This window comes from Larimichthys crocea, chromosome XVIII (assembly GCF_000972845.2).
Source record: "Larimichthys crocea isolate SSNF chromosome XVIII, L_crocea_2.0, whole genome shotgun sequence".
Lineage (NCBI taxonomy): Eukaryota > Metazoa > Chordata > Actinopteri > Sciaenidae > Larimichthys > Larimichthys crocea.
Genome location: NC_040028.1, coordinates 5,239,261 through 5,257,658, shown reverse-complemented (window position 1 = coordinate 5,257,658; position 18,398 = coordinate 5,239,261). Strand labels below are relative to the sequence as shown.

Here is an 18,398-nt window from a genome sequence, read left to right as displayed (position 1 = left end):
ATAGCTATTGTATCTAGCTGGAAAATGTTAGCAGTGTGAGCACAGCCAGGATGTCTTCATTAACTTCTTCTGAAACACATAAACTATCATGATTAAACGCTTTTCAGTCACTGACTTGACTCTCAGTGGTAATGTAGTGTGAGGCTTAAGCAAAGTCGTCAGATCACTGCACTGCTCACACTGCACAACTTTCTGTTTTGTAATCAGGAATCTTGCCGTTGCTGTGGTTTGGACAGTACCCAGCGACCCTGTCTGCTTTCCAAACTACGTCCTGTAACAAAGTAACTAACGGTTGGAAAAAGTTGGAAGACCAAGGCGTGCATGACAGTGTGAAAATGTTTACAAGTCTCAGTTTAGTTGTTAGATAAGACATCACCATTACTGAATACATAAATGTGCATGCGTACCTGCTGCAGGTCAGCCATGGAGTACAGGTGAATGTGCTGTAGCAGGTATTCCCTGGGGAAGATCCTGTGAAAAGACAAAAGGAAAAAAAGGCTACGGTCAAGGTAGAATTAACTTATTGTTCACATGTACAATATTAAGTATACAAAGCTACAAAATAAAGAGAAAAGAATACGTTTTATTTGTGTTCAAGCAGTGTAGTGAATGATAATAAACTACAATAGTGATGTGCATTATTTTCAGTTAATACAAAAAACATATTGCAGATAATTCAGGAGCTTCTCCTTTATTTCCAGCAGTACCTCTTATTTGCAGACATGCTATCCTTTGCACCAGCACAAAAACCACACACAACATTTAGATACACATACTGTAGTTAAATATGAGCTCTAAACTGATTTAATGTTTAACCAGCAGCCTTTCAGTCCACAGAGCTGAACAACCTACAGGCAGTATTATTCCATTGTCTATTATATGTGACACACATAGAGCTCTGCTGAAATATATATATGTGTGTGTGTGTGTGTGTGTGTGTGTGTGTGTGTGTGTGAGGCCTCCTCTCAGACCACTAAGATGAATGGCACCATGTTAAATCCCATCTAAGCTGTGATGAGTGTCACCAAAACACAAGTGTGTGTGTGTGTGTATTCGTGTGTGTGAACCAAGCACCTCATGGTGATAGGCACAACTGATAAACCCGTACTGTTGGGTACGTTACCAATGGTTACCACATCAGCATTCATAAAACAACACACACATACACACTCGGCTCCAGTAACCTGTGTAGGCAGTGCTCAGATGTGTGTGCTGATCTTGATACAAGTGCTTGAGAAGGAACATATTTTGGGATTAGATTACAAACAGAAGATACACAGATATGTGCATGTATGCCAACAAGTGACAATATTTGTGTAAGACCTTCATATTTCATTTCACTATATCCTCTTTCCAGTCCTGCAGACACACCTTTCATTTCAATTCTGTTATCGCTCGTTGATTTGTGTACTGAAGGAGGGGCTGTCCTGACTAAGTGTGTATGTGTGAACCAGCAGATGTAGGAAGTCCTGCAAACATGTGTAGGGGTGGACAAACACATTACAATCTAATGCAAACCAAGACAATATCTCTGCAATTAATCTTATCTTTGTCAAACTTATAAACTTATTTATGTTTACACAGTGTCAACAAGTGTTGATACAACTTTTTGGATGTGGTAAGTTTGTGGCGTTAACGTTTAATGATTTGTCAGCGCTCATTTCAAGACATAAGGTGGATATAACTGCAACTTGTACCGCAACCACTACTTCCCTAACCACCTAGTATGCCTTAGCAACCCTGGACAAGTCACCTGTTCATCACAAAGCAGACACCTAGAGACACAACCATTCATTCTTACCTACGTACAATTTAGAGTCACCAATTATCCTGCATGTCTTTGGTCACACAAACCCAGGGAGAAGATGCAAACCAACTTGGGGTTTGAACCAGGAGCCACCTTCAAAGATAATTCACAGCAGGGTATTCCAAACATTTTCCAGCTCCTCCGGATGAGATCACAAGGCATTCCCAGGCCAGATGGGATATGTAATCCCTCCAGCAAGTTCTGGGTCTTTCCCGGGATCTCCTCCCAATTGGACATGCCCAAAAAACTTCTAAAGGAACACACTGAGGAAACAGATTCCTAAACCACCTCAGCTGGCTCCATTCAACTCACTAGAGCAGAGACTCTATTTTGAGCAAACTCGTTTCAGCCGCTTGTATCTGTGATCTTATTCTTTCGGTACTATCCCAAAGCTCACAGCCTTGTGTGAGGGTTGGAACATAGATTAACCGGTAAATCGGAAGCTTTGTCTTCCAGCTCCACTCCCTCTTCACCGCAATGGTCTGGTACAATGCCTGCAGTACTTCTGATGCACCAATCCACCACGGCAATCTGCCGTTCCGTCTTCATTTTAGCATTACTAGTGAACAAGATTCTGAGATACTGCATTGCTTGGGGCAGAAACTAACTCCCAAACTAGAAGGTAAAATCCACTGTTTTATGATACAGAACCATGGCCTCAGAGTCATGATCTGATGAAGCCAACAATACCACATCATCTGCAAAAAGCAGGAACGCAGTACTGAGGTTTCCAAACTGCACACTCTCCTGATGAGGTTGGTGAATGGTTGCTTGCTATAAATGAGAAACCTGCTTGTGTTTACTTCTGTCTGAAATCCCATTCCTCATATTCATTCTGACAACAGACAGAGCAGTTATAGTTACTTTTCCGGTAGGTGGCTTTCTTATTCTTGTGTCTTAGGAAATGTTCTCCATCTGTGTAACATTGCAACAAGGCTTGAAGCAGGTCAAAGATTTCCTGTGCAGCATGCTGAAGAAGACATAACCCTCTGATAGGACTGCTGCACCGGGCCAAACATAGAGTACTCTCTAATTTAAAGCTTTTAGTGCCTCATGTGGTCGTGTGGCTCTCTGGCTGTATGCAACAGACATCTCTCTTCAGACCCCCCCTCCCTGAAGTGGACTGATGACTAGGGGAAGATTTTAGCGCCATGGCCCTCATCAATCCTGCAGTGTTTGGAAGTGGCGAGGACTAGCTAATGGGACAGAAGTAAACACAGAATGCCGTGATGCTGCTCAATCTGCTCTGCAACAGAGCGTGATGGTATGGAACTTTAAGACTGGTAAAAGTACTAGTAGTTTTCATAGCTAGCATTGACATCTATAACCACTCGCATTTATCTATTCTTGTTAAATTAAATAACATCTGTACTCCTCTATTAAAATACACACAAAGAAGTACAGTGTGATGCGTTATAAAGAATTAAATACTGACCTAACAGGAAAATACTCATCATAGGCTTGAGGCTAAAATGAACAATGTGCATGTTACTCTACACACACTTTCCTTTTTATATTCTAAAAAAGAATAAGTTATACATGATGTGCATGGCTACATACTGTTAATGCTAAGTATTACATATGTTTTTTGTGAATGATCCCGAGTATTGATTAGATTCCAGTCTGTCTGCTGATGTGGATGATTCTCGTTTCGACGTGCCCCGTTGGAGTGTATGAGTGACCTAGATGAGGGCAAGCAGCATCCATCAGCTCACAGACAAGGCTTTCAGTGTGGGACCCCACTCAGATAAACAGTCATCCCCCTCCCTGACCATCTCACACACACACGTGTGTGTGTAACATATACACACATACAGACTCACATCCTTCATGTATATGCAGCATATATACACACAGGAATACATGCAGGAAGAAGTTATGGCAACATATATGTATGCACTCAGACTGTAAACATCTCCTCATCTCTCATATGATCACTGTGTTTATGTCTGAGTAATCAAGTGTCAGGTCAAATATTTCGTCATATTCAGTCGGTGTGACTCTTGATGACAGGCTGCTGATATTAAAAATAAATAATAACAAGGATAACTCTAACTTACTGTCAGCGGGGTGCCAGTGTTCTTTAGGGTCAAAACTGATTTTTTTATTTACTTGCATCAGTACCCAACCATGCAGATCGTTTGTGTCTTTTTGTGTGATTTGGGTGAAATCTGACTCTTGCCACATCTAGCATTGGCCCTATTAGTTTTAACAAGGTAAGGCCTTCTAGGGTTGTTTATTATTTACAGTTTCAAGTAGACATTACAGAAGTTACAGAGTACAGGAGTACCCCACCCCACCACAACAGACGTCCCTGCCAACCCTACCTTCGTCTGAGGTCCTCGGCAACAGTTGCCCGGCAGCTGAACAGGTAGGCCCGCAGCGACTGGAGCTGCTGACGGAGACGCAGGACAGTGCTGAGAGGCTCACAGTGCTCGTACAGACAAGGGTTGAGCTGCTGGACGTCCAGCAGGGGCTCCTCGTACACAAACTCCAGGAACTCCTTGGCCTGCTTAGACACCTGGAGGAGAATAACAGCGTTTACATCAGGATCACTGTGCCGAGGACAATTGTCGGACGATTCATGGTTGTAATGGATGATGCACGGCTAAGAATTCTCACAAAAGCCTCCGCTTCGTCAGCAGATTTTCTTTCCCTTTGGACAAAGCCAGGCTAGCCGTTTCCCCCCTTTTACAGTCTTTATGCTAAGCTCAAATGACGTCTCCTGCCTCTAGCTTCACAGACATGAGAGTGGTATAAATACTATATACCACTATTTCCTCACATCAGCAGCAATCTGAAATCAAGAGGAACTTAGCGGACGTCCAGACCTAAAACCTGCATTGGTGGAGGTGAGTTGTTTCAGGTACCAATGAGAAATAAAATGTGATGCAAAGTCCAGTTTGAGTCAAAGATCCACTAGTTTGAAGTTTATCAGACTCTAAAACAGTGGTTTATACAATTTTAGAAAGTTATCTCTGCAAAATTTTATCTTTGATCACCAGGTAGAAAGTAAAACATCACGTTGACTTGTGCTAAAAGTTGCACCTGTTAAATTTTGCTTCATTGTTACATGTTTTCATTGGAACTGAAACATATTTTAACACTTTTATTTGAAGAAAGTATCTATAAAATGTTCAAATGTGGCCATTTATAAGACCTCACTGCAGATCCCTAATATATAAAGCAACTACAAGGCCTTCAAAGACACCCTGCTGATGTTCCAGTCACTCACAGTAAGAAACTGCATAGTGTCAAAGGTGTTATATAAGTATGTTTAGGTGGTGGGTATTTTCATTTCAGGTATCTGGTGCTTTCCCACCTTGTGCTTGCTGGTGTCCCAGTTGTGCAGCAGGCGTGCTGGGATGAGGAAGGAGTTGTCCTGATGGCAGCTCTGGCAGTAGTACCAGCCACTGTAGTAGCAGACCTTTGCTTTTCCTCTGGAAAGACCAACTGGACGCTGACACCCTGAGGAGAAAGTCACTGTGTAAGTACAGTATGTGTGCATGCACATATGTGATACTCTCAGGTGTCTGAATGTCTCTACAATCATGAGGAACCCAGTTAAGTTAAAAAAAGTGTCAAAAGTATGCTTCAAACAATCACAATGCTCTACTATCTTAATGTGAAACGTGTGTATTATCTGCATGTTATCAAATGATATCTTCAATAAAGACTTCCATGTGTCAATTTATGCGTGCAAACAGGCTAATCGGCCCTAAGGTGTTGCACAAGTCACCTTTTAGTGTTAACCGTCTGCTGGAGGTGGCAGGAAAAGCCAACACGAGGAGAACACAGAGCCTGTGGAGTTAATAACTCGTTGGTGTTAATATGTGTCAGTTTATTGCCCCTCACTAAATACCACACTAATCCAGCCGAGCAAACCTGTAGATAATAAACAAGATAGTCTGAGTTTAAAAGAACTCTGACCCCGATAAACATTTCATTGTGCTGATTAGACCTTTGAAAAGATGTGTTTATTCTGATCAACGGTACAATTTTTCACCTATAGGGACAAATTGGAGTGACATAGAAACGTTAGGGTTAGGGTTGGGGGTTGTTATGGCCAGCAGCATGTCTTTATATTGGGAGCTATCAGTGAGTGGATTGTTATGTTCAAGAATGAATCACTAAAGATACAGAGACACTTTTACCACGTTTTCATCCACGAAGCATCGTGACAAGCAGCTCTTGAATCTTTGGTTTAGGTTTTTGCCCCGTCTCAAATCTCAGGCAGAACTTCCAACAAACAGGTTACTGCAATATTCTATTGGTAGGGCTTGTTGAAAGCTATAAACTCCCTGGCAGCCTGCAGACTGTACTCAGGGCCAAATAAAAGACAAAACACATTAACGTTTAACTGTGGGGACAATGTGCATTTATAATACACTAAAAAGATATACTAAGACTAATGTATGTTACAAACAGTGCTTGCTGTCCGTCACCAAGTGCTTGCTCATGGTGGGTTTCTGGGTTACTGTCTAGACCTGCTCTGTACAGAAAGTGTCAAGAGCAATGACAGTATAAAGACTGGACAGACTTGGACACTGTAACATAATGGAGACTGAATCATTCTGTAGCCAGCCTCAAGAGGCCGCTCAATGAATTGCAGTTTTTGGCACTTCCACATTGGCTTCATTTCCCAGCCACAGAGGTTGGGGCTTGGTCATGAGATACCTTCTGTTAGAATTTGGCACTATATAAATAAAAATGTTTTTTTTTGCATTTATTAGAGATGAAAAGTGACAGAAACATATTTTAACAACTATTGCACCCGGCTCCCTCTTTATGACTGCCCACCTTTGAGTGTGGCATTCAGGAACAGCTAAAAACATGTTTGTTACCACATTTAGTTTTGGTGACTAACTATATTTAAGTCATGAAGTCCTTGCTTGACTGCATTTTTGTGGTTCAGGTTCTGGTTAAATGATCTATTTTTATATCTCAGGTCTCCATCCACAAAATTAAATTTTTTGAGGAGTTGGTGCATCAATGATTAGTAATGTCACCATGGTGTAGGAGGTGTAGGAAGAAGCAACATTACTTTTGGTTTTTGGGAGGAAGCCCACCTAATCTTGTCAAACTCCTTAATCCACATGTATGTCCTTCAATATGTCCAAAACTGTGTGCGATATTCTATTTGCAGTTAGAAATCCTTCTGAGATTTATATCCATGTTCGCCAAAATCTACCTGCCAAATTCATTTGAAGTGACCCCTCAGACAACAGAGTCTTGGTTCTTCTAGTCACAACACCCTGGACTTCAGTAAGAAGGTGTTTTGTAGACAGACAAGACCAACAGCTCTATTCAACCTGACGGCCGCCGCGCTGTCTGCTTTGTCTTCTACACTCTTTAAAGTTCATTCTTCACCCAAACACCCGGACCTGCTTTGCGATCACACAAACGCCACAGCACTGCGACAGGTGTCCCTTATCCACACGATCTGGGAGTACATGGGGCCTGGAGGAAAACATTTTCCTCTCCAGCGAATGAAAGAGAGGTGGAGAAGAAAAGAAACGGAAGATTCTTATCTGGGTCTTTGGAAAAGAGAGGCATGGAAAGCTACTGAAAAAAAGAAAAGAAGACTGACGGAGGAAGAGAGACGTGTGTCAGCCTGTTTGTCAGTCGTGCTTCAAGACAAGAAAACAACACAGACTTTAAAAAAAAGAATGAGTAAAAAGGCTATCAAGACATGAGAGGAAAGAAGAAATCACCTGAAAGAGAAGAGGAAGATCAAACAAGGACGGATGAAGACAAACAATAAAGAGAAGTTAGTCCAATTTTCAATCACAGGCAAGAATCTGACATCTAAAGCAGGCAGACAATGGTCTAATCAGTGCTGAGAATCCTGTTTTATCTGACCAAAAGAAAAATAACTCACAATGAAGCACCAGTCAGCCGCACATAGACTGAATGATAGACTGATACAGGGCTGTAAACGCCATTTTATCTGTTCATTTATTTTTACATTATTGGTTAATCTAGAGATCAAGCAGTTTAAATACGTCATGTGACGTATTTAAACTGCTTGATTTGACCACCGTCCTTCATGTCATATTTGTTTATTAAGAGTCTCATAAAGTAGTGTCGTATCGGCTCCACTTCCAGGTTTGTCCGCAGCTTTTTCCAAGGGTAGCTCGACTTAGGTGAACTTCAGATGAGGCTAAAGTTAGACGTCCGATCACAGTATGAGTCACCTCCACATGTGGTCTGGCTGTTCCCATCGTATTCTGATTCTGCAATAATTTCTGCCGTTTTTGCTGTATCCCTAAAACACTTTTGAGGAGGAGGAGCAGTGTGCCGAACATGGCAGTAATCTACAAATTATCAGCATCTATTTTCACCATTTGCTAGGTTTATACAATGGAAATTGGTTTTTCTTTGGAATGAAAGGATTTTTTGTGGATACGATGGAAAAAACACAACAAAGTCTTATCTTTATGAAGGACTTTTGATCAAACACATATGTGTAACTCAGATTTAGGCTAATTACAGCAGTGAGCTCATGCTGTTGTTGGGGTGGATGCTCTTTCAAAAAAACCACAGTCCACTGGTTGGAAGCCAGCAGGCACAGGGGATGGTCAACAGTCAAGAAACGCTATGTCACTTCGAGGAAAGGGTTGACCACCAGGCTGGCTTTCTGGCCAATTGTGGCCTCGACTTTGGTCTGCTGCTGTTGGAACCAGAGGAACAAAGACACATACATACATAGCTTGAAAACATTTGCAGACTAAATAACAACCTTTAACCTTAACCTCAAATTCTATATCATGAGCACCAGAAGAGAACACACCCACACTGAGGCAAATGCACTTGTACCACAGCTGTGGCAGTCTATAATGTGCACTGTGCAATAAAACAAGCAGCAAAGCCTCAACAGATAATGCATGTGGGACTAGAGAGGAAGAGAAAGGATGAAATAACACCACATATATAAATCAGATGGTGACCTGACCCTGACCACAAGCTTAAGGAGCAGCAGCAGCAGCAAAACCACCTCAAAACAGAGAGCCGAAGACTGAACCAACAAGGACAGACTGCAGTACTGTACAAAGAATGAATTAATACAGTACATATATGTTTTGTTACTGCAGATCAATAAAACGCTTATGCTATATGTTTGTGTGTATATTTATTGTATTAAGTGATTCAGTCAGTGAGTCCACTTTATTAGATACACATGAACAGTCTACTGTTCAGCCATAAAGTCATTTTTATGATGTTTTTGACACGGCTGTGCAGGTGTTAATTAAACAATTTATTATTGAGGTCATAAACATAGACGGGTTGTTGAACTGGGTTCCAAATTGAGCTTTTTAGAATTTATGTTTCTTTAAAATTTTTCTAACGCAAGATTTTAAAATTTAAAAAAGGAAGCTTTTCCTTGCCACTGTCACCAAGTGCTTGCTCATAGTGGGAATTGCTCAGCCTCTGTAAACAATATGATAAAGAGTATGGTCTATATTTGCTCTATATGCAAAATGTCATGAGATATTGGTATCAGTAGCTTCTCCCTTTGAGTTTTTGTCTGTTGAGAAAGAAGAAGAAAATGTTGTCTCCAGTAACATGATGGGGTTTTTTATTTTCTAAAAAATGTATAGACCAAGGACAGAAAATCTGAGAAAATAATTGATCTTTATCTTTTGTCTAATTTAGCTGCATCTCAAACGATTTAAAGAGTCAAACAATAAAAACAAGAGGCCACAATAATTATTTGAATAATAAATAAAAATATATATTTCTATATTCTATATATTTCTCATCAACCTTGTGTTTACAAGCTGCTGTGTTAAGTGAATTTCCCCAGTGTGGGAGTCTGTCTTATCTTATCTTAAAGTTACACATGTAATACATATTCTAGCACAACCTCAACACAACATTTTCGACTACGACTTCACCACCACTATATTTTTTTTTCTATTTTCAAGTGCTGCAGAAATATTACAACTTTACTGAATGCTACTTTCTTAATTTAGGAAGAAACTATGAATACTTTCTTCCTCCATTATCAGCACACAGTAACAACTGCTGTCTCTGCTGGTCTCTGATCTTTTATGGGTCTTTCTGGGACAGAGAGAAAGAGGGACAGAGGGAAAGATGAATGGGAATTCAAACGTAGCTCAAAGGTCTACCGATTGTACTGCGGCTCTCTGTGGTGAGAGAGGGTCACTTTGACCTGCTCGGGGAGGGGGTGGTGTGTGGCGGGAGGGGCGGGAGGTAGAGAGACACAGATATACAGAAAGTGAGAGAGTGGTGACATCAGGGCAAAAAGGGGCTCCTGCTTTCATCTGCCCGCCTCTGGTTCTAAACCACCACACCTCTGAGAGGACACCGGTGTGTGTGTGTGTGTGTGTGTGTGTGTGTGTGTGTGTGTGCGTGTGTCTGTTATGTACATGTGTGTGAATTAAAACTGAAAAGATGGGCGAAGCCTGAGCTTTGATGTGTCTCATTCACACCGACCAAACACTCGAATGAAAGTGTGCACAAACGGAGAGTACTGTGAGTAAGACAGTGAGTGAGAAAGTGTGTGTGCGTGTGAGTTAGAGTCCATCTTTTGATGTGAGCCCACCTCCTACTTCCTTGATTCCCTCATATCTACCAATTCCCACTTCACCCGAAGCCCCTCTGTCCAACAGCTTCACATGGTCTGTCGGGGGGCCTGAGAATGTGCTCCTGTGCAACGACAGGGGTCACCGAACCGGACTACACACTTGCGGTGTGTGTGTGTGTGTGTGTGTGTGTGTGTGTGTGTGTCTGTGCATGTGATGGGGGTGATGGGGAGTCATGGTCTTCAAACAAACACTAACCATTTCCTTCAAAAGGAATAAAAAACGCAGCATTTCCCATGTGTAATTAGTTGAATACATTTCACATTTTGATGTTAAATAACCAATCACTCGATATGTATGGATGGACGCAGCATGCATATGCAAAGGACAGACTTGAAACAAGTTCAAAGAGAAATCTGTGGAAACTAAAGTAGCGTCCTGAACATCAAGAGATCTTGTTTAGATTAGCGGCTTCATATATGAATAATCCTACACAGGAAATCGATTTGATGAATTAGGCTTCTGAGGTTCAGAGGGACGATATGAGAGTTTACCATTTATCTGCAAATATTATATCAATAATGACGCTTACAGCCAGACATCAAGTCCAGGTCGATTTACAACTTATTGCAGTTTATTGTATTTTTTTATTCTAAACAAGTCCCATCAAACAATCAAAAACATTTGATAATGGCCACTGACAGTAAAAAGAACCGGCATTGTATCCGTGACGTCACCCACTGCTTTACGAAGAACTGTTTTGAAGCTCGAAATCTCGCCACGTTGGCAGGCCCACCTTTTCTAACTTCTAGCTAATCAAAATATCGGAAAACACGTGGATCATCGATGGACCTGAGACGGGCTGAATGACGCCTGGGTGCTCTAACAAGCAATTACTACCAAGCAGCAACTTCTGTGGCTGTGACTTGAAGCCTTCGCAGAGTGCCAAAAACTGCAGTCCCTCGAACGTCCACTTAAGGCTGGCTACAGAACGAGTCAGTCTCCATAAGTCCCCATGTTCAAATGTCCAACTTCACAGCAGAAATAAACATGTTTACAGCCTGGTACAAAAAACTGTTTTGGTCTCTGTAGCTAATTTCCCTGTTCATCACAGCCACAGCCACAGCGGTTGCCGCTTGTTTCAGCACTCAGCATGTGGGATATAAATCCATTTTCCGTTTGAGTCCAGGGTGGAACCAGTTAACTACTCTTCACTCTTCACTATGTCTGAGGCAATTTTTTTAAAAGTGGCTACAATCATTGTACAAATAAACTGCATTACATTGAGTGACACTGACTGAGCAGCAGGGCTGCGACTGCCAATGATTGTTGTTTTCCATGTGTAAAATGGCAGGAAACAGAGAAAATGGCTGTCATAAGTTCCTCAAGCAGAAACCCAGAAATTCAGTTTAGCATCAATCATTCTTATTTTTAAGATGGGGAGAGTGAAAAAAAAACAATAACTTGTGGACTTCAATGCAGTTTTAAGGCCTTGAATTTAAAGAGTGTGAAATACCTTTTTTCAGGACGTGCTGAGTAACACTACAGGAGACTAAGAACAGATACAGTGAAATAAATGAGGGGGGACAGAGGTAGACAAAAAGACAGAGTTTGAATGAACTGGTGAAAAAAAAGGGAGGGGAAGGAGGGAAAGAAACGGATTGAGTGAGCAGAGGTGTGCTCTGTATAGAAAATGGACGTATCCAGCTGTCCCTCCCATCCAGCTCTACCCAGAAACCCTTCAATCAAACAACTACGATCAAGCCTGACCACTGTAGCATCCCCAGGCCGCTTTCATTCGTTCTCATTCATTCATTCATCCATTTTTCCTCTCCTCCGGTGCTTTAAGCCGACCAATTATCATCAGTTGGCCCCAGACGGCCTCTGTCCTTGTTCCTGTTTCAGCTGGCCTTTCAAACAGCTCTGCATTAATAAGCCAGTTGTTACAAATAAAAAGGGAGGTGAGCGGGTGATTATTCAAAGCCCTCCTACGAGAGAGAGAGGAAGCCCACGTTTCACACCCAGGGAGAGTAAAAGCACCGCCTGCCATTTATGGGGCTGTCCAAGGGCCTGGCATGGAGACTAACAATGAAAGGAGGGAGACGGGCTGTAATGGTTCAGGATATGAAAAAAAAGAGAGATTAAATACTGAAAGGTTTAGTCCATATCATAACCTCTGAAAGACAGGAACATCTGTCAGTTCACCCTTCATACATGCGCTTCACAGGATGAAAATACTCTAATAAAAAACACTTCAAATCAAATACAGACCTCAGACCAAAACATTTTGTTCTTCTTGATTCTCGACGACAGACAATTTTCACATTTATCTGCTGAAGAGAGTTTCTCTTTAAATCAACGTTTGAATGAGTTTGTTTGAAAGCCAATCATGATGCAGTGCATACCTTACACAAATGTGATGTGGAAACATGAAGCCTGCGGCTCACCTCCACTGACAATGGACTGAACCTTCGCGGTGAAAGATATTTGCATATTCATGGAATTAATAGATTCTGGATTTTTCAATGAAGGAGAGTGAAGCAGACAAAAGTATTAGCCAGAGATAGAAGACGGATTCGAACGCAGCACTGTGAAAATATTCTATCACACTGAGTAACTCAATGTTTTACTTAAATATAACTTACCCTAAAAACAACTTGATACTTTTTTTTTTTTGCTAGAATGGCAGTAAAAAAGGAGGCACTGTCTGACTTCTTCTTCTGCGACTGCACTGCTGTACACTTCCTTCAGTTACATGTCTGCCTGTCCAACTACATCACATACTTCTGTATTTCCTGCAACATCGTGTAACATTACTAACATAAAATAACAGATTTTAAATCATGTTGACGATACACTGACTTGTTATCAGGTGAATGGTGTCTGTAATTCGTACATCTGTTTTTGCACGATTTTGGATCTTTGTGCTCCGAATACAATCACCTGTGAGAAGTACGTAAAGTCATACACCACCAACTACTTCACTGATTTTGGTGAAATTGGATAATATTTTATGGAGAAAATGTTTCCAGGTTTTCCCTCTGATATCCTCCGGCTGCTCCGCCTCAGCTCTCTGTGATTTACAGAGTTTCCTGATGGACAGTGAAGTAAACTGCTGCCAACTGTAGCTGCTGTTAGCTAATGTTAGCTCAGTTTGTTAGCCAAACTTGTGAGCTCAAAGCACCGGGGGGGTGTTCGTGTTTGTACCACAAGCATTTCGGACCATCGGGAATGCTAACAGAAAGTGGAGCTGATGTCATGACAGAACTGAGGCTGGGCAAGGCAGCAATGTAACCGGGCTCAGCAGCCTCTATGGACAAAATGACAGAGGCAAAGAGGCATGAAGAGGACGTTGATGGAGGAAGCTAAGAAGAGAAAAGGAGAGAGTGAGCGAGCAAGAAGCCGCCACACAAGAGTAAATCTGGGACTGATTTTTTTATGATGTTTTTGACACGGCTGTGCAGGTGTTAATTAAACAATTTTATATTGAGGTCATAAACAAGACGGTTGTTGAACTGGGTTCCAAATGAGCTTTTTAGAATTTTTTTTCTTTAAAAATTTCTAACGCAAGATTTTAAAATTTAAAAAAGGAAGCTTTTCCTTCCACTGTCACCAAATGTTTGCTCATAGTGGAATTGCCAGCCTCTGTAAACAATATCAAAAGAGTATGGTCTATATTTGCTCTATATGCAAAATGTCATGAGATATGAAGAAAATGATTTGTCTCCAGTAACATGATGGGGTATTTTTTATTTTCTAAAAAATGTATAGACCAAGGACAGAAAACTGAGAAAAATTGACTTTATCTTTTTCTAATTTAGCTGCATCTCAAACGATTTAAAGATCAAACAATAAAAACAAGAGGCCACAATAATTATTTGATAATAAATAAATATATATTCTATATTCTATAATATTTCCATCAACCTTGTGTTTACAAGCTGGTGTTAAGTGAATTTCCCCAGTGGGAGTCTGTCTCTTATCTTATCTAAGTTACACATGTATACATATGTCTAGCAGAACAACTAACACAACCATTTCGACTACGACTCACACCACATATATTTTTTTTCTATTTTCAAGTGCTGGCAGAAATATACAACTTTACTGAATGCTCACTTTCTTAATTTAGGAAGAAACTATGAATACTTCTTCCTCCATTATCACACACAGTAACAACTGCTGTCTCGCGGGCTCCTGATCTTTTATGGGTCTTTTCTGGGACAGAGAGAAAGAGGGACAGAGGGAAAGATGAATGGGAATTCAAACGTAGCTCAAAGGTCTACCGATTGTATGCGGCTCCTGTGGTGAAGAGGGTCACTTTGACCTGCTCGGGGAGGGGGTGGTGTGTGGCGGGAGGGGCGGGAGGTAGAGAGACACAGATATACAGAAAGTGAGAGAGTGGTGACATCAGGGCAAAAAGGGGCTCCTGCTTTCATTGCCCGCCTCTGGTTCTAAACCACCACACTCTGAGAGGACACCGGTGTGTGTGTGTGTGTGTGTGTGTGTGTCTGTGTGTGTGTGTGTGTGTGTGTGTGTGTGTTGTGTGGGTGTGTGTTGTGGTGCGTGTGTCTGTTATGTACATGTGTGTGAATTAAAACTGAAAAGATGGGCGAAGCCTGAGCTTTGATGTGTCTCATTCACACCGACCAAACACTCGAATGAAAGTGTGCACAAACGGAGAGTACTGTGAGTAAGACAGTGAGTGAGAAAGTGTGTGTGCGTGTGAGTTAGAGTCCATCTTTTGATGTGAGCCCACCTCCTACTTCTTGATTCCCTCATATCTACCAATTCCCACTCACCCGAAGCCCCCTGTCCAACAGCTTCACAGGTCTGTCGGGGGGCCTGAGAATGTGCTCCTGTGCAACGACAGGGGTCACCGAACCGGACTACACACTTGCGGTGTGTGTGTGTGTGTGTGTGTGTGTGTGTGTGGGTGTGGTGTGTGTGTGTGTGTGTGGTGTCTGTGCAGGTGATGGGGGTGATGGGGTCATGGTTCAAACAAACACTAACCATTTCCTTCAAAAGGAATAAAAAACGCAGCATTCCCATGTGTAATAGTTGAATACATTTCACATTTTGATGTTAAATAACCAATCACTCGATATGTATGGATGGACGCAGCATGCATATGCAAAGGACAGACTTGAAACAAGTTCAAAGAGAAATCTGGGGAACTAAAGTAGCGTCCTGAACATCAAGAGATCTTGTTTAGATTGCGGCTTCATATATAAATAATCCTACACAGGAAATCATTTGATGAATTAGGCTTCTGAGGTTCAGAGGGACGATATGAGAGTTACCATTTATCTGCAAATATTATATCAATAATGACGCTTACAGCCAGACTTAAGTCCAGGTCGATTTACAACTTATTGCAGTTTATTGTATTTTTTATTCTAAACAAATCCATCACAATCAAAAACATTGATAATGGCCACTGACAGTAAAAAGAACCGCATGTATCCGTGACGTCACCCACTGGTTTACAAAGAACTGTTTTGAAGCTCGAAATCTCGCCACGTTGGCAGGCCCACCTTTTCTAACTTCTAGCTAATCAAAATATCGGAAAACACGTGGATCATCGATGGACCTGAGACGGCTGAATGCGCCTGGGTGCTCAACTGCAATCCTACCAAGCAGCAACTCTGGGGCTGTGACGTGAAGCCTTCGCAGAGTGCCAAAAACTGCAGCCCTCGACGTCCACTTAAGGCTGGCTACAGAACGAGTCGGTCTCCATAAGTCCCCATGTTCAAATGTCCAACTTCACAGCAGAAATAAACATGTTTACAGCCTGGTACAAAAAACTTTTTTGGTCTCTGTAGCTAATTTCCCCTGTTCATCACAGCCAGCACAGCGGTTGCCGCTGTTTCAGCACTCAGCATGTGGGATATAATCCATTTTCCGTTTGAGTCCAGGGTGGAACCAGTTAACTATCTTCACTCTTCACTATGTCTGAGGCAATTTTTTAAAAGTGGCTACAATCATGTACAAATAAACTGCTTACATTGAGTGACACGACTGAGCAGCAGGGCTGCGACTGCCAATGATTGTTTGTTTTCCATTGTAAAATGGCAGGAAACAGAGAAAATGGCTGTCATAAGTTTCCCAAGCAGAAACCAGAAATTCGTTTAGCATCAATCATTCTTATTTTAAGATGGGGAGAGTGGAAAAAAAAACAATAATTTGTGGACTTCAATGCAGTTTTAAGGCCTTGAATTTAAAGAGTGTGAAATACCTTTTTTCAGGACGTGCTGAGTACACTACAGGAGACTAAGAACAGTACAGTGAAATAATGAGGGGGGACAGAGGTAGACAAAAAGACAGAGTTTGAATGAACTGGTGAAAAAAAAGGAGGGGAAGGAGGGAAAGAAACGGATTGAGTACAGAGGTGTGCTCTGTATAGAAAATGGACGTATCCAGCTGTCCCTCCATCCAGCTCTACCCAGAAACCCTCAATCAAACAAACGATCAAGCCTGACCCTGTAGCATCCCCAGGCCGCTTTCATTCGTTCTCATTCATTCATTCATATCCATTTTTCCTCTCCTCCGGTGCTTTAAGCCGACCAATTATCATCAGTTGGCCCCAGACGGCCTCTGTCCTTGTTCCTGTTTCAGCTGGCCTTTCAAACAGCTCTGCATAATAAGCCAGTTGTTACAAATAAAAAGGGAGGTGAGCGGGTGATTATTCAAAGCCCTCCTACGAGAGAGAGAGGAAGCCCACGTTTCCACACCCAGGGAGAGTAAAAGCACCGCCTGCCATTTATGGGGCTGTCCAAGGGCCTGGCATGGAGACTAACAATGAAAGGAGGGAGACGGGCTGTAATGGTTCAGGATATGAAAAAAAAGAGATTAAATACTGAAAGGTTTAGTCCATATCATAACCTCTGAAAGACAGAACATCTGTCAGTTCACCCTTCATACATGCGCTTCACAGGAGTGAAAATACTAATAAAAAACACTTCAAATCAAATACAGACCTCAGAAAAAAAACATTTGTTCTTCTTGATTCCGAGACAGACAATTTTCACATTTATCTGCTGAAGGAGTTTCTCTTAAATCAACGTTTGAATGAGTTGTTTTGAAAGCCAATCATGATGCAGTGCAACCTTACACAAATGTGATGTGGAAACATGAAGCCGGCGGCTAACCTCCACGACAAGGGACTGAACCTTCGCGGTGAAAGATATTCCATATTCATGGAATAATAGATTCTGGATTTTCAATGAAGGAGAGTGAAGCAGACAAAAGATTAGCCAGAGATAGAAGACGGATTCGAACGCAGCACTGTGAAAATATTCTATCACACTGAGTAACTCAATGTTTTACTTAAATATAACTTACCCTAAAAACAACTTGATACTTTTTTTTTTTTTTGCTAGAAGGGCAGTAAAAAAGAGGCACTGCCTGACTTCTTCTTTCTGTGACTGCACTGCTGTACACTTCCTTCAGTTACATGTCTGCCGGTCCAACTATACACAATACTTCTGTATTTCCTGCAACATCGTGTAACATTACTAAAATAAAATAACAGATTTTAAATCATGTTGACGATACACTGACTTGTTATCAGGTGAATGGGGTCTGTAATTTGTACATCGGTTTTTGCACGATTTTGGAACTTTGTGCTCCGAATACAATCACCTGTGAGAAGTACGTAAAGTCACACACCACCAACTACTTCACTGATTTTGGTGAAATTGGATCATATTTTATGGAGAAAATGTTTTCAGGTTTTCCCTCTGATGTCCTCCGGCTGCTCCGCCTCGACTCTCTGTGATTTACAGAGTTTCCTGATGGACAGTGAAGTAAACTGCTGCCAACTGTAGCTGCTGTTAGCTAATGTTAGCTCAGTTTGTTAGCCAAACTTGTGAGCTCAAAGCACCGGGGGGGTGTTCGTGTTTGTACCACAAGCATTTCGGACCATCGGGAATGCTAACAGAAAGTGGAGCTGATGTCATGACAGAACTGAGGCTGGGCAAGGCAGCAATGTAACCGGGCTCAGCAGCCTCTATGGACAAAATGACAGAGGCAAAGAGGCA

At 41.7% G+C, this 18,398-nt stretch overlaps 1 protein-coding gene across 5 annotated transcripts in view; it reads right to left on the bottom strand.

The window, feature by feature from the left end:
• Positions 1–150: 150 nt before the first annotated feature.
• LOC104923588 (pleckstrin homology domain-containing family M member 3) overlaps positions 151–18,398 on the bottom strand; it is a 36,359-nt gene continuing 18,111 nt past the window's right edge. For all 5 annotated transcript variants that reach the window (XM_027291230.1, XM_027291228.1, XM_027291229.1 and 2 more), the window contains exons 4-7: positions 5,130–5,275; positions 4,135–4,328; positions 408–471; positions 151–271 (exon numbers count right to left, since the gene is read on the bottom strand). In XM_027291230.1, coding sequence (XP_027147031.1) covers positions 176–271; positions 408–471; positions 4,135–4,328; positions 5,130–5,275 — 500 coding nt within the window. In that variant the 3' untranslated portion in view covers positions 151–175. The remainder of the gene's footprint in view (positions 272–407; positions 472–4,134; positions 4,329–5,129; positions 5,276–18,398) is intronic.